At 39.1% G+C, this 16847-nt stretch overlaps 1 protein-coding gene across 1 annotated transcript in view; it reads left to right on the top strand.

Moving 5' to 3' along the window:
- Dchs2 (dachsous cadherin-related 2) overlaps positions 1-16847 on the top strand; it is a 246551-nt gene that overhangs the window by 150395 nt on the left and 79309 nt on the right. Inside the window, exons 4-7 of the mRNA XM_074041332.1 lie at positions 8219-8455; positions 9593-10609; positions 13496-13683; positions 14972-15071. Coding sequence (XP_073897433.1) covers positions 8219-8455; positions 9593-10609; positions 13496-13683; positions 14972-15071 — 1542 coding nt within the window. The remainder of the gene's footprint in view (positions 1-8218; positions 8456-9592; positions 10610-13495; positions 13684-14971; positions 15072-16847) is intronic.

Below are 16847 nucleotides of genomic sequence, written 5' to 3'. Positions count from 1 at the left end.
AGATATAGAAAAGTTTATGGGCTGGGATGTAGTTCAGTGGTACAGCGCTTACCTAGCATGCGTGAGGCCCTGGGTTCGATCCCAGCACCAAAAAAGAAAAGACAAAAAGAAAAAAGAAAAGTTTACAGTGCAGGTTTAAGTTGGACACTTTTTAAAAATAATAACAAATTTAGAAGAGACCACCATAGCAGGTGTTTAGCATGCAGACTTAATGCCACTGTAAGCCAAAGTATTAATTGTTTGGTGTGTTTTGGGACCATCATGTGCTGATGACTCAAATCAGCTTCAGAAGGTAGACAACTGGATGCACAATTTTACTCTCAGTTTGAAAAAACAAACACTTATTTTTTTCACTTTACTTAGTTTTTTTTAACTCTGTAGGTTACTTCTTTTTTTTTTTTTTTTGCAGGACTGGGGTTTTGAACTCAGGGCGTCATGCTTTCTAAGCAGGTGTTTTGCCTCTTGAGCCATGCCTTCAGCCCTGTTATCCACTTTGTGGAGAAATATTTTCAAATGATTCTTAAGTGTTTCTAATGTCAGATGTTAAACATATAAACTAAGTTGTAGAATGTGATGAATCTTTTATGTTAAGATATTTAAAATCAAAGAAATTCAGGGCCATACTTAGAAGGTGGAGGTGGGAGGATTGAGGTCCAAGTCTGATGCTGGGCAAAAACATGGGACCTTATCTGAAAAACAAATTAAAAAAGCAAATATGTCTGGGGACATGACTCAACTGGTAGAGCACTTGCCTAGCAAGTGTGAGACTCTTGAGTTCAAACTGCAGTCCCACCCAAAAAATAATAAAATAAACTCAGCATAAAATGTCTCTGGGATAAGAATAATTTTTTATAAAGTTATGAATACTTGCCATGTGGCAAATGCTCTATGTCTTCCTTCACCTACAGCACATCCTCTGATTTCCACAGAAGTCCACTAGGTAGATCCCATTTCTGTCCCGTGTTTCTGAAGAATATGCAGGTGCTCAGAGAAGTGTGGTGCTGTCTCATGCGACAGCACCAGAGGAAGGAGGCATCTTTCCTTCATCATCTTACAATGAAAAACTTCAAAAGGACAGATTCGGATTCTGAGATAGAAGCAAGACCGTTAGGAAGAAATCAAAGCAAGTGGAAAACATTTTTATTTATCATCATTTCACTAATGTACTGGAATTAGTTATGCATATTTTTATTTTTACTTTTCTAGAACTCCAAAATAAAGTCAGGCTTCTGGTTTATTATTTAAATAGCCTTCATCAATTATCTTTTTGTTTATTGTCTGGAAAGTAATTATAGCAACACATTGAGATATGCACCATGTGAGTCAGCATTGGTTACAACTGCCCACAAAATAAAACAAAATGCATGAGTTTCTCTGTAAAGGTTATAATTTCTCTTAGCCACTGATCCCTGAATAGACATAAAAGAATAACAACAGTAGAAACATGGGTTTATTCAGCACATTTAATCTTACTTAAAAATAAGTTTTATATCCATTGTCAAAATCTTCCTATGAAGAGGAAGGCAAAAATTATATGCTTTTGAAAATACAAGGATATAAAGCCCTAGTCTATAAATAATAGTGAATATTATTAAATAAAATTACAGACCATTGGTTTGCACTGAGCTCTTGTACCAGCCCCAACAGACCAAACCAAAATGGAGTCATTCATGTTCTCCATACCAAGCTGAAACTTAACTTCCTTCTAGGATGTCAAGAGGTGGAAAGTGCCCCAAATCTACTAATGGTCCAGTTTTATCTAGCATTATAAGGAAGTTCTCCATGTTTTAACCTTTACAAAGGAGTAACTTTGAAACAATCCATTGCTTTTTGTTCTCTGCTTCTGCTTTCCTTGACCCTTTTCTGTCTATAAAGCCAAATTCTTCCACTCAGCGCACATGAACCCTTGCTCGGTCTTATAATAAGATGTGGCTTGATTCTAGAATCACAAATATAAGTTAAGGTCTTTAAACTAAATTTACTGTAACTTTGTTGTTTGACAATATTTATTGAGCATTTACTATGTGCCAGAAATTTTTCTCTGCACTCTCCCTCTACCAACTCTTTTTTTTTTCATTTTTCTTTTATTATTCATATGTGCATACAAGGCTTGGTTCATTTCTCCCCCCTGCCCCCACCCCTCCCTTACCACCCACTCCACCCCCTCCTACTCCCCCCCCTCAATACCCAGCAGAAACTATTTTGCCCTTATTTCTAATTTTGTTGTAGAGAGAGTATAAGCAATAATAGGAAGGAACAAGGGGTTTTGCTGGTTGAGATAAGGATAGCTATACAGAGCATTGACTCACATTGATTTCCTGTGCATGGGTGTTACCTTCTAGGTTAATTCTTTTTGATCTAACCTTTTCTCTAGTACCTGTTCCCCTTTTCCTATTGGCCTCAGTTGCTTTTAAGGTATCTGCTTTAGTTTCTCTGCATTAAGGGCAACAAATGCTAGCTAATTTTTTAGGTGTCTTACCTATCCTCACCCCTCCCTTGTGTGCTCTCGCTTTTATCATGTGCTCATAGTCCAATCCCCTTGTTGTGTTTGCCCTTGATCTAATGTCCACATATGAGGGATCTACCAACTCTTTTAACAATTAGGTCAGATCTTTGATGTGGGAACTGTTTTATCCCCATTTGACAAATGTGTCTATGATCCACAGAAGAGTAGCAGCCTACCCAAGGATGGCTTAGCTTATCACTGGCAGCCAGGATCGGAGCTGTGACTCAATGGCTTCAGAGTCCCTAAGTCACAGTGATGTGCTCACTGCCTGGGTAAGCTTCCAATGGTTGCTGAAACAAAGGACCACAAACTGGGTGACTTGAAATAACACAATTTTATTGTCTTACAGCTCTGGATACCAAAAGTCTGAAACCGAGGTATTGACAGAGTTGGCTCCCTGAGACTCTGAGAGAGGGTGCCATCCCATGCCTGCCCCTCTTGTGGCTGCTGGCAGTCCCTGTCATTCCTTGGCTTGTGTTCACACACCTCCAACCTCTCCCTGGTCTTCACATGGCTTTCATGCCTGAGTCTTCTTGGGTCCTTTCTTCTAATAAGGACATTCAGGCATTGAATTTAGGGGGGGTCCACCATAATCAAGGATGATTTCAGATTGAGATACTTAACTAATTTTATCTGTAAAAACCCCATTCACACTCTGAGGTTCCAAGTGGTCATACTAATGCACTGCCTTTACCAAATAATACAGTCTCCAAATAATAAATGATTCTTTCCTCTATTGTTGCCAGAATTATGACTTTCTCATGGGACTCCCCCAAGTGACATCACCACTCAGGTCTGGGTCATCAAGGAGTTTTAGAAAATAATTTTCCTTTCAACTGACTATTTCAGTCAGTGCTTAGTGCCATTGGTAGTGGTGGATTGGAGTGTGTAGTAGTGTTGATAGGGTGGTATTCTGAACTCTATCAGTGTATTTCAAATGACCAAGTAGGAGAGAAAAAAAGCTAAAAATTTGGTCTTATGTCTTTGTTCACTAGCTGTGTATCTGGGCCTCCTTGGAAGGAACTCCTGGTCCACAGTCCTTTGGGTAACCTGTGTCAGTATGTAGGCTTATGAAACCAGGAAGGATTAGTCAAATGATTTTGAAATATTAACTTGGGGAGGGAGCACATTGTAAACCCAATAAAAAGATATAAGCATCCACAGTAGCAGTACAAATGGAAACTGTATATCCACCCAAGACTGGTTGAGATAAAGCTGTGGCATTAGTGTTTCCATTTTACCAGAGGGTGCTGGACATGTAGGTATAAGGTGTGCCATTACAGTCTCCTCCACAGTGCCTGGGGGGCCGTGGTAGACAGGCTGTTAGGACTTTTCTATTGAATTTGTTATGTACTCTTTTCATGGAATTTTATAGAACATGGATGCTACTCCAATTTCCCCAACTGTCCCTCATAGGACCTTTAAATCACTCTTTGTCAATTCTCCCATAAATTACCCATATACCTTAAAGTCCTTGGGAGGGAGGGGATGGAGGTAGTATTGGCTAGTGTTGTACTATGAAGTCAGTCTATGTCAGGCCCTATGCTGTGCTAAGTGGTTTGGTTATATGTACTGCTTAGTTGTTGCATAGTAAATGATGTTGGTCTGATTCCACATGTTTTCACAGAGGATAAACAGACTCAGAGCATTTATGAAACTGCTCAAGGTCAAACTAGGAATTGATAAAACTGGGATTTGAACCAGTTATATCTGATTCTAAGGATCTGTTTTCATGGTCTTTTTATTATTCCATAAACTCTCAAAAATGTATTTCTTGCCTTGCTTTTAAGAATCAGTTCCCCATATGGAAAATGTCTAAGATGCCAGGTTTCTGTAGAGAGTCTGGTTCTGCTAAGATTTAATTAAAATCATTCACAAATAAACGTAGCCTTGAGAACATAAAATTAGCATACAGAATCAGAAATCTAACATTCATAGCACTTGAAGGAAAGGATAAAAAACATCACAGACTTCACTCATCTGTGTGTGGAGTGCTGAATGCAGGAGGGAAAGTGAGACACCTAAGTATCAGCTGTAAGGAGGTGCCTCAGAATTTTGGGTATCATACACATGGGGCTACTTCTGAGTGCAGAGCCCCACTGTGGCTTCTCTTCCTCCTCCCTTTAGTACAAGTACTGCTACCATTTCTTTATTGTCCCTGTAAATTTAGAGATGGTCACAGCTTCCTGTAGTAAATATTTATCATCCCTCTCTGACTCTTACTTTTCCTATACCCACATAATTACCTCCTTTAATTAAATGTTCTCCAAAATTTATAGCATGGTTTCTATATTTATGATTGAACCATGAATAAAATAAGTACATTTAATATACTTAAAGAAACACAGAAGTGATCTAGCAGCCCTGTTAGATTTTTCTAAGTCATGGCCTATTTCATACCAGTGCAAAGGAGTCCTGAAAGTTTGAAGACAGATAATTGCATTTATCAACTGTGTCCATTTCTTTGATTATTCTTAGCTGAGTATAATTCTTTCATTTAATAAAAAATTAAAATTGAAGAAATAAAAATTCTGGAAACAGTTACCACAAGAATTCACTTTCCAGTAAGTTTACTTGGATTTTCATCTTGATGGTAGAACTCTTGTTATGGATACTAAATTGTTGTTTATATGTTTTCCAAATGTTATATTTTGATTTTATTTATAAATCATTGAATGTGCCAATGAGTAAGTAAGTGAATGATAATAAACATAAAAATAATGACTAAACTATAATGTCCTCAATTTCTAGTAGGCATATGATCCTAGGCCATAGGAGGGTGACCTGGGATCATAGAAGGCTGATGTCTAGTGCTCTGTGGAGTTTAAGTGAAGTCCTCCTGCACCAGGTGAGACTTGAGTTGTACATTAAAATATGATTAGACAAAGCAAAGAAGTCGTTCTGGGAAAAAGATCTGAATAGGAAAGAGCAAGTTCTATTCTGGAAAGTATAAGAACTTCACTTTTGTGAGAGCAAAGGCCATTATACAGAGAGAGCTATTATACCGAGATGGAAAAGGGTCAACTCATGCATGATTTGGTATGTTAAGACAACGAACTTCAGCTTGAAAACATGAAGGCATAGGTATACTTAGATGCAGACATCAGGAAGGCTGTCCTATTACAAGTATGAAGAATGTTCCACGAGTCTGTCTGGAGGCAGGAAGACTAGGTTGTAATCTGTTTGAGCAGACATTCATTTCCTTGTTGTCATAATATTCAAACAGGCAAAATTGGAATTGAGTTAACTCTGGAACAACATACACCAGGGTGTGGAGATTGTTGAGGGACTTTTCATTTTCTTCTGTTGATACTTTTTGTATTATTTTTCTTTCTCTCTCTGCTTCTCCGCTTCCCTTTCTCCCTTCCTCTTCCCTTCCCTTCCCTTTGTTACAGGGTCTCACTGTATTGTTTGAGCTGATCTCAAACTCCTGGGCTCAAGCAATTGAGTTTTACTTTTTTAAGCCAAGCACAGACATTAATAATTAAAGAATTTACATCATAGGAGTTTTAAACTGTACTACTACTGATAGGAAATATCTGACTTAGAAATTTATGGGATGGGTGGGTCATTGAATCTAAATGAACCCCAAGTTTACTGTGGCTGCTAAAACTAGGCAATGATAGTTGGCATTATTAGTGGTATTTTATAGCACTTTAATAAAGAGCATTTATACTATTCTTTGTAATATATTGATCTAGAAAAGTGTTTGCTTTGGGTGCCCAATTTAGGATAATCAGCTTGGAGCATATTCAGGAGAAATGAACCATGAAGGAAATTACCTTAAATCATGTTAGATAAGGAGCTATTAAAGAAAATGGTGAGCTCAAATCATCACATTGCTTACTTTGAACTGATACAATTTTATATGTCAGTTATGCCTCAATAAAGCTTGGGGAAAAATAGGGATATTGTATTTCGAGGATGTTATGCAAAATATTTGACTTTAATTAGTGCTGGTGTTTTATGCCAAAGACAAATGAGACATGTTTGATTAACTTTCTAAAAGAAACAGAAACAAGGAATCAAAGTTGTTAAATAGGCAAGTTTTGACCCACAAAGAGAAACTGAATAAGTGTAATTTATGCTCAGAAAATCGCATTTCTCATGTTTTTGGAAGCTTCTCAGAATTAGCAAAAAGTGAGGTATTCCATCATTTAACTAATATATCATGACAGATTCTACAGGTATATTTATTTGTATGCAAATTTACCCAATCTGTATGTATGTTCTTATTAAACAAAACCAACAGGTCCATTCTTTAAAAAACAACAACAAACAAACAATTTCTTATTGTTGTGCTGGGTAGGGGTACACTGTGGCATTTACAAAAGTTCTTACACTATATCATATTTGAATTCAACTCCTCCATCATTCTCCTTCATTCCCCTCTCCATTTCTGGTATAGTTTCAACAGATATCGTTTTTCCATTTACATACATGTATACACAGTATTTACACCATATTCACCCTCCTTCACTATTCCCCCCGCTCCGTCCCCCTCCCACTGGTAATAGATTTGTTCTTAAGTTGGCTAAATTGCATCTATTTTTGTTTTCAAACCAATTACACTGAAAGGCAGTATTAACAATAGTGAATAACTAGTTTTTTCAGCACTGCCTAATCCCTTCCCAACTTGACCGTAAATACCTTCTTCTCTTCCACATGCTACATTCACAGCCTAACCTTCCACTCTTGTTCCTCTGACTTAACACATGGAAGAGTTTTTGTAATGCATCTGTCCAATTATATCTTCTCACCAACTAAGAGAGGAATTGGTTGACAAAGAGGGCTGCTGTGCCAGGACAGACATCAAATACCTCAGAAAATACAATTTTAGTTCCATCTTGTGGACTTAGCATTCTGGAACCTGGGCAGGTTGTAATCACCCTATACCCGTGGTAGCACCACTTCAAGGCAAGTTAGACTGTGGGGTATGCCCTATGATTCCATCATTTGGAGTTGGTGACATGGTAGCAAGGTCTAAAAAAAAGGCCACACAATTAATGGTCTTTGGGTGAAGTGATATGCTTCCAAAATATTTAATGTTTAAGCTCTGTGAAAATACCACTTACTTGATGGAATTTGGATGTCAGTTTTCAGGTTCTCTCAATTGAGGTTCTCCAGAGAAAGATAACCAATAGGTTGTTTGTACATTTGCATACACACAATACACATTTACATATCTGTAAAGAGATTTATTACAAGGAATTAACTCATGCAATTATGGAGGCTGGCATGTCCCAAGATTTGTAAGGTAAGTCAGAAAGCTGAGCCTAAGAGAACCAGTGATTTATCCCTGACTGAAAACCAGCAAACTTGAGACCCAGGAAGAGTCAATGTTTCAGTTTGAAGGCAGGGGAAAAAAAATCAGTATCCCAATTTGAAGACAGGCAGGAAGAATTTTCTCATCCTCACCAGAAGTCAGCTCTTATGGTCTATTCAGGCTTCAATTCTTTGGAAGAGATAGAGGCCCACCTATGTTACAGAGAACAATCTACTGTCTTCTGTCTAAGATTTTAAACATTATTCTCATCCAAAACCACTTTTAATGACTTACTCAGAATAATGTTTGACCAAATAGCTGGACACCCCAGGACCCAGTCTAGTTGACACATAAAATTAAACATCACAATAGACTTCAAGGACCACGTGTTACTATTAGTATTTATTGCATGTTACCATCTGCAATTCTTTCTTTCCCCTACCCAGGAATTATTTACTTAACATCAACACTCAGTCATTTGGAACCTGCTACACTTTTTCTGGTGGTCTGTGCTCAAGATGGTGGTGGGCTCACGGCTGCTGTTAATGCTGATGTCACTGTACACATTGTTCCCACCACACTCGCTCCTGCTGGATTTGAAAGGCCCAAGTACACTTTCTTGGTTTATGAAGATGTGCCTGAAGGCAGTTCTGTCGGGACAGTGAAAGCAAGAGAGGCTTTAAGTAAGTATATAATTGTAATGCTACCTCAGAGTCCATCATTGGAAATGTTTCTGTCTTTTCCTGGGCTATGTAGTCTTAAATACAAAATGAATGGAGAAGCACAAGTGGTGGCTTGCTCTTGTTTTTCAACATTGTTTCCATCCATCCTACATCTTTATCTGGTAACAAAAGTGTGGGCATTTTGAAAAGAAAGCTTAACAGAATAATACAGAATAACTGTAATGTGTGTACAAAGTATTTCCTATAATCCAGTCGCCAACACATTTAAAATTTTCTTTTTTTACAAAAATATATCCTATAATTTCTTATGCAATTACCATTCCCCCTACTTAATATATATATGTATGTGTGTGTATCTATCTGCCTGTCTGTCTATCTATCTCTCTATCATCTATCTTCTATTACCTATCTATCTTCTATTATCCATCTTTTATCTATCTATCTATCTATCTATCTATCTATCTATCTATCTAATTGAATAACTTTCCAGGTCAACTGTACATAATTATGTCTCATTAAATAAGTATTTGCATTGTATTTCAACTTAGACATGTTTTATTTAAATATTTCCTTTTTGCTGCCAATCTGAATGATCTAAAATCTATTGTTATCAAACAGTACCAGAACAATATCCTTGCATGACTCCCTTTCTCCTGTGCAGAGAGACTTCTGCAGGACATCCACACTGTCCTACAGGGGAATTAATTCTGTCTCCAAAAGCTTGTCCTCCTCCCAGGCCCCTCCTGTCCTTTCATCCCTCCTTCCCTCTCATCTCTGTGGAAGAAAGGTATTTGCTATTCATAGGTAGATATCACAGAGAAGCATCAACACAAACTTAACTTGCTTTCCTCAAATATGCAAAAAAGGCATCCAAATTCTTTTCTGTTGAATAGCTATACCTTTTACCTAGTGCAAAAAGAGTGAAGCCTGTGACTTGCTCTTTGTCCACTGCACTTTTCCTTTACCCACCAAAAAAATCTTAACTCCCATGTCACCTTTTCATGGCCTTGGGGTTGGAGGAGGAAGTGAGGTATCACACAGGCTCTCCACACATGTGGAATGTATTGATATTTTCAGTGTCTGGGTATCCAGGTTCATTTTCCTGGCCTACAGTGATGGCTGTCGCTGTCTTTGCAGATTCCTCAGAACTGATCTTTTATCGCATTTCTTCTGGTGACCTGGATGGAACATTCTCCATTCACCCATGGCTGGGCACAATTTGCACCCAGAAGCCTCTGGACCACGAGACGCAGCCGGTGGTGGTTCTCACCGTGCAGGCACAGCTTGGCAGCTCCCCGGCCTGCAGCAGCACAGAGGTCAATATCACGGTGATGGACATCAATGACAATGGCCCCGAGTTTCCCAGGGCCTCGGATGAGGTCAGGATTTCCCTGACCACGCCTCCTGGCACAGCCCTGTACCTCGCACGTGCAGAGGACAAAGACAGCGGCCCCAATGGACTCATCCGCTATGCCATTGCAGGCCCAGGCCCCAGCGCCTTTGCCATGGACCCCGTGCTCGGCATGGTGTCCCTGTGTGGGAGCCTGGGAGGTGACACGCCTCAGAAGCACACACTGACCCTCGTGGCTCAGGACCATGGTGCACCTGCTCGGGCGTCTCTGATGGTGCTGACCATAGTAGTGGAAAAGCATGAAGAAAGGCCGGCCTTGACCTTTGAAAATTTGGTCTATCACGTGGAGGTGAGTGAGTCCCTCGCCCCGAGGACACAGATCTTGCAAATCCTGGCCTGGCCCCTCAGCCCGCACCGCCAGGCCTCCCAGATCTTGTACTCCCTGGAGGCCAGTATGAACTCTGCCATGTTTGGGGTCCACCCCCACACAGGCTGGATTTATCTGCGGGGACGGCTTGACTATGAAAGGACACGAACATACAGCCTGACAGCATTTGCCGGGATCCGCAAAGACACAGTGTTGCAAAATGTGAGCTCCACAGTAATTATTCATGTCCTGGATGAGAACGACAATTCCCCTACCTTCTTGCATGACATGTTGTTTTTGAAAGTGGAGGAGAGCCCTATTCCCCTAGGAGTAGTAGGCAAAATTACTGCCCTTGACACCGATGCTGGAAAGAATGGACAGCTCTCTTATTTCCTTTTGTCTGGTGGAGAATTCTTCAAGATGAATCCTAACACAGGTAGTGTATTGTTGCTTCCACTATTCTTTGAAAACCAGATGGAGAAAACTTGAATCTTTAGGTACAGTTAAAATTAAATTTTTAGTCAACAGTGTTTGATGATAGTATTGTGTGATTGTACAACTTTTCTTACCTCCCAGCCATATGGTCAACACACTTGTGTACTGTATAAGATGATGTTGGGTAAACAGTGAAGTCCATATAGCACAGAGGTCCCATGAAATTACAACGGGACTAAACAATTCCCATTGCCTAGAGCTTCTGCTGTTTCCTTTCTATGTTTAGATATGTGTAGATACACAAATACTTACATTGTGTTACAGTTGCATACAGCTTTCAGTACAGTATCTCACTGTATAGAATTGCAGCCTACCAGCAATGGTGCACAGCTCAGGTGTACAGGAATCTGTACCATCTAGGTTGTGTGAGTGTACTATATTACATTTGCACAGGGACGGAATGGGCTGATAACACATTTAACAGAATGTGTCCCCATTATTTAGTGGAGCATGACTGTTTGTGGTTCTGATACTGAATTAGAGGTACAGTCAGAATTGCAATGAATAAATTCTGTGTGAAGGTTTTGCTTTTCTCACCAACCGTGCTTTTTCATTTGTAGAAATATTTATGAAATATAAATGTCATCAAGTTTAAAGTAGTACATTAGTTAAGATTTCAAAATCACTCTAAGCACATATGTCCTGGATGTCATGTTAGTAAGGGAACCAGGAAGACGGGGTTAATTATAGTGACATAATTACTTTTTGAAGCATTAATTTAAAAATTAAATTTAAAAAGGTATTATATTTTAAATTTGATATTGTTTACATTTACAAGGACTTCAGTCCTTACAACAAAATGTGTTTATGCTATAAATACATAGCTGAGAAAACCGTGGCTCTGATAGCTGAAGTGAGGTCATAGTGGTCTCAGCACAGAGGAAGCCAACAGTTTGTAGGATTTCAGGTAGCACCATTCATGTCACAAGCTGGGTAACGGTGCCCTACCCCTTCATGGGACAGGATTTAGATTTAGTTCTGATGAACTGCAAGCCTTTGTTGTAAAAGCCAGGAGGGGCCACTGCCTCCAGCATGTGGAATTTTTTACCAGGGCCTGTGGCTCACCAGGAAGGCAGCAGGCTGCTTGTGCTCCATTCACTCCCTCAACTGGGGCTCCTTCTGCAGGGCACAGGCTGTGTGGGTATACAGGACAACCCTGCCTGTGCTTTTATCCTCAAGACTTCTTGTTTTCTAGGTCATCTATTCTCCTTTGTACTTGTTTTGATATGCAAACTTCAGCTGGATCTTCCACGAACTTCCTTCTCCTACAGTTAGTCCAGCACTCAGATTCAGAGGTTCAGGAGTCCATCTTGGATGGCTTTCAGCAAGTAGCTCAACCTCAGAACTGTGTCCTTACCATGAACAGAGGTGACAATTGCTGACATGTTCTATGTCCTGCTCTGAAGGGCAAAGAGCTGAGTAAAGTGTATGAAGGGACTTGAAAGACTATGTACTGGTAAACTGTTGTCACCTGCTGGAGTGGTAAGACAGGGCTGGAGACATCCTTCAGCGTGTGGCAGGCCAGCCCTGGAGCTCTGACCATCTTCTTAGTGACAGGGACTCTGGCTCCCATTAGCCTGGCTTGGTGAAGCCTGAGCCTCACCATCCCTTCCATCCCTGACCTTGGAACAACTGCTAGTGTAAGTCAGAGTTGGTTCATGACACTATTGTCTGTTGGCTATTTAGGACTTTGGGTTTTCAGAGAATTATGGATTGGAACTTGAAAAATGCAGTTGTGCGTATGATTTATTTTACCATCACAGTTGTAGTAAACACTATATAAATATAGTTTCTCAAGTAAATACTTATTGTAAATGCTAAATTTAAGCTCACCAATTCAACAACTTACCCAAATGTGAGTTTTGCTCCTTTCAGCTTTCTTCGTAATACGATGTCATTTCATTTGGATTAAGAAGAAGAAAATCTTACCAGTAAGAATGTTTGGCGATAGCTGCTTTGTATTTGCTTTCTCATGAATATATTTCTGTAAATGGAAAGGGAACCACCGCATGACTGAGCTCCACAGCAGGAGACCAGCTATTGGACAAAGCACTTGGCTTTGGAAGGCCCTTGGCAACAGGGAGAGGCAGTTACAGTTTTATGACGGAGTCTCCATGGCTGATTCATGAGGAAATACATGAGGAAACCAAAGCTAGCACGTTTTTAGGCAAGAATATATAAAATAAGGCTTGTAAAGCACCAGTCGTTATTTGGGAAGTCACCATCCATTGCTATGTATATGTTTTGTAGGATAAAAATGAATGCTTGCACGTGCAAGTGACAAGACACTGCCCAAAGATCATGACATTCAGGAAGATATTTTACTATTCATGTAAAGTAATGATAACAACTGCCAGGAATTTACAGCTTATAAAATACCTTAAAGTCTTCCATGGCATTGTTTGCGGTAGCAGCCCAAGGAAGTAAGCATAGAGAGGAGATAGATGGGGAGCTGGAACCCAAAACTCATGATGTCATCATAGCTCACCTCTTTCTGCCATTTTGGGCTGCAACATAATGAGGGATAAGCAGTCATTTTAAATCTTCGAATCATTTGTTTTCATGAATTCATCTTTTCAGTCTGAATGGTTGGTGGTCGATAATTTGAAATACAAAGAACGACAAATTTAAAGCAGCACTTAAAGGAACAATGTCAGTAAATTTTTTCAACCATACCATAGAGCCAAAGTACTATGAACTCTTGGGAGTTGTGCTTTTGCACAAAGCTTTCAATTTGATTCCTTCCTGTGGATTATTTCAGATGTGATTCATGATGACAATATTTTACTGCACAGTGTCTGAGTCTCTTGTGCCCCATGCTCCTCAGGTGAACTAATCAGTTGGTTGGCACTGGATCGTGAGCATCAGGGACACCATCAGATGACTGTCCTAGTGACAGACCATGGCTCTCCACCTCGAAGTGCCACCATGGTAGTTTATGTCACAGTTACCGACACCAATGACAACAGGCCGTTTTTCCCACAGTGTCTCCCTGGAAAGGAATTTCATATCAAGGTTTGTGAAGTAGTCTTGCAATGAATTTATAATATTCTTAGTCATTTGTTTTGAGCACCATCTTGTGGTAAAAAGTGTGAATTTATCAAATCAGTCTTGGTGTGGCGTTGCATTTGTACAGGACCTAGAAACTGTGCATGTGTTAAAAAGAAAGACAGAAGGGATGTGTGTACTCTCTGAAACTGCCCCTCGAGTTGCTTGATAATAAGCAACCTAGTTCTGCCCTTTGATGCAGACACAATGGCACCTCAGGATGGGTGATCTGACACGTGGATTGCTTTTCCTGCAGTTTTGCTTGTGTCTCTGTGTAGAGTTCCTTATGAGCAACTGACGCATGTCACTGACACAAGAGAGCTATCTGCAATCCTCCTGTGGATGGGTGTTCATCCAGAGACTGTAAACACTGGTCTTTCTGAGCAAACAGACAGACATACACAGATACACTTTTCTAATTATAGTTATACTACCTCATCTTTTTATTTTTGCATCTTTGTGTCTTTTATAATGTATATAGAAAATTAGCAGCTTAGTTCATGTACATAATAAGTAATTGTATTTTGGGGGCACTCATCATTTTTTTAGTCAGATAGATTATAGGAATAAGAATTTTAGCAGCTAATACTTCAAAACAATTAAAATGAATATTCAAAATGCAGACTGAACAACTCAAAAAGGTATTGAGGAAGTTAGTAACTTTTACCTGATCACCAAAGCCAGACTGAGAGAAAAATCCTATGGAAGCAAAAATGAGCATATTACCATAATGATGTACAATTACATCATTGAAGCATCCTTTGCCTTACTGGCAGTGGACTCCACCTGTGCAATCCAGGGAGGTTCCTATTACGCACACGATACATTTCCTGTGGGAAGTGTGTTCCTGAGACATTCATATTTATTTTAAGCACATAAAGGACTGTAACAACTACCTGTTAACAATGACATAAGAAGCTGAAGAATGAGAAGATTCTAGAATTCTTTTAAAAGGCATCCAAAAATATGAAATTGTTTAATTTGATTTCATTTACTTTTATGTATTTATTTGCAAAATTACTTCAAATGCCTCAGATAATTTGTTCAAACAGAGTAAAAGATGTACACTTGTAAGGTAAATTCTTTTAATGGACTTCCACCTATAGAATTTTCATATGGAAGACATTTGAAGGGCGTGTGGATTTAAAAATAGTTAAACAGTGCTTAGTGTAATGTGTTCTTTTTTTAAAGTTCCATAGATGCTTCTTTAAAATATATAACTGACTCATATTTCAGCCATTTGTTCTCATGACAGGTTCTGGAAGGTCAGCCAGCAAATACATTGGTTACAACTGTGTTTGCGAAGGATCTTGACATAGGAATCAATGCAGAAGTTACGTACATGGCATCTCCAGGTAAGTCACTATCCAGAATTCCCTCTGTCATTTATCAGCTGTCTGTTTCCTTCCGGGAAAATGTTCTGTATTTTGATTACTCAGCATTTTCCAGCTAACTTTGAACATGACACCGAAGTACAAACAAATACATTGCTGTCATTAAGAATCACCTCAGAAAAAAAAAAAACTCAGAATTTTACAATTTTAGTGAGAACTCGGCTTGTTTTCTATGTCCTAACTAGAAGCCATCCATCTTAAATGAATAATTTACATTAATTGGTAGTACAAATCAACTTTTATTGAAAGGAAAGTAGTAGTCAATAGATAAGAAGTGGTATTGAATATGGTACATGTGCCAAACATCCCTGAACGTCTATAAGACACTCCTCCTTGTATCACACTATAAATTATGCCATGCAAGTATTGTGGCATATGTTTCACTGAAACAGGCTTACTTTTATGTTTTCTCTTAAAATGTGCAGGCTTCATATTTGTCTCAGTGACTAGCTTCAGTAGGCACTGTATTTTAGATGATTTAAAAAGAATTCTGGTGTTGTATGATTGTGTTTGACACAAACAGAGGAAATCAAGGGACAGCATAAACTTACTTGCAGGTAATTTGATTGTCTTTATGGAAAATCCAAGAGGTACTGTAGAATTGGAATCTCTAAGGCAATGAATTCTCTGGGTGTAATGTCAACACACAGGCTCATTAGCATTTTAAAAGTTAAGCAGTTTTCAAAGGTGTCACTCACTGGGGTGAAATCACAAAGACAACTTATGGTAGAGTGCAGATTTGGTATGAGGCTAATGAACCTTGCGTTCCAAACCCTCCAGAGGAGGGAAGCAGTTAGCAATTTGTAATATTTTCCTATTTTTCTCAAGGAAATATCCTCAAATTATATAAGCTTCAAAACTCTCTAAACCAGGATCTCTGCCTGCTAAAAGCCATAGGGAAAATACCAGTAAAACATGTACAATATCTTTCTGAAGAAAATATATTACAAAATATTAATGAAGGACATAAAAGTTGAAATAAAAACATGAATCATATTCATTCTAGTAAGGCTCAGTAGCCTAAAGATGAAAATGCTTTAACACATACTTATTAATTTAGTATATTGAATCAAAATCTCAGTGAGCTTTTGGTGGAATTTGACAAGCTGATTCTAAAAGTCATATGGAAGAGAAAAAGAACAAGTGGGAGTCTTGCTTCACAATATCTTGACTTATAAAACATTTCCTCCCAGCTACTCCAGAGGCAGAGATGAGGAGGATCGTAGTTCGAAACCAGCCTAGGCAAATGAGGCCAGTCTAGGCAAAAAGCAAGACTCCATCTCAACAAACAAGCCGACCATGGGAGTGCGTGTCTAATCCCAGATACACAGGAGGCATGTGAAGGAGGATTGTGGCCTGAGGCCAGCCTCAGGCAAAAGGAAGACCCTGTCTGAAAAATAACTGAAAGCAAAAAGAGCTGAAGGTGTGGCTCAAGTGGTTGGGCACCTGTCTAGCAAACCTGAGGCCCCAAGTTCAAACCCCAGTACTGCCAAGTTTTAAAATCAAGACCTTATTGGGCTGACTCGTTGCTTGACAAATAGACCAGTGGGAAAGAATAGAGAGTTCATCTCACATATATTGAGACTTGACATATGTGTGGAAAAGATGGATGAACAATACATGATGTAGATGTGATTTGTTACTCATACGGAAAAAAGTGTGTGTATAATAGCTCTATTTCAGGTTATTTAAACATGAAAATCCTTAACATTTACAGAAGAAAATATAAGAGGTTGA

The sequence above is a fragment of the Castor canadensis genome, chromosome 9 (assembly GCF_047511655.1).
Source record: "Castor canadensis chromosome 9, mCasCan1.hap1v2, whole genome shotgun sequence".
NCBI classification, from domain to species: Eukaryota; Metazoa; Chordata; class Mammalia; order Rodentia; family Castoridae; genus Castor; species Castor canadensis.
The sequence above is the reverse complement of the archived record's forward strand: the minus strand, read 5'-3'. Positions and strand labels throughout refer to the sequence as shown.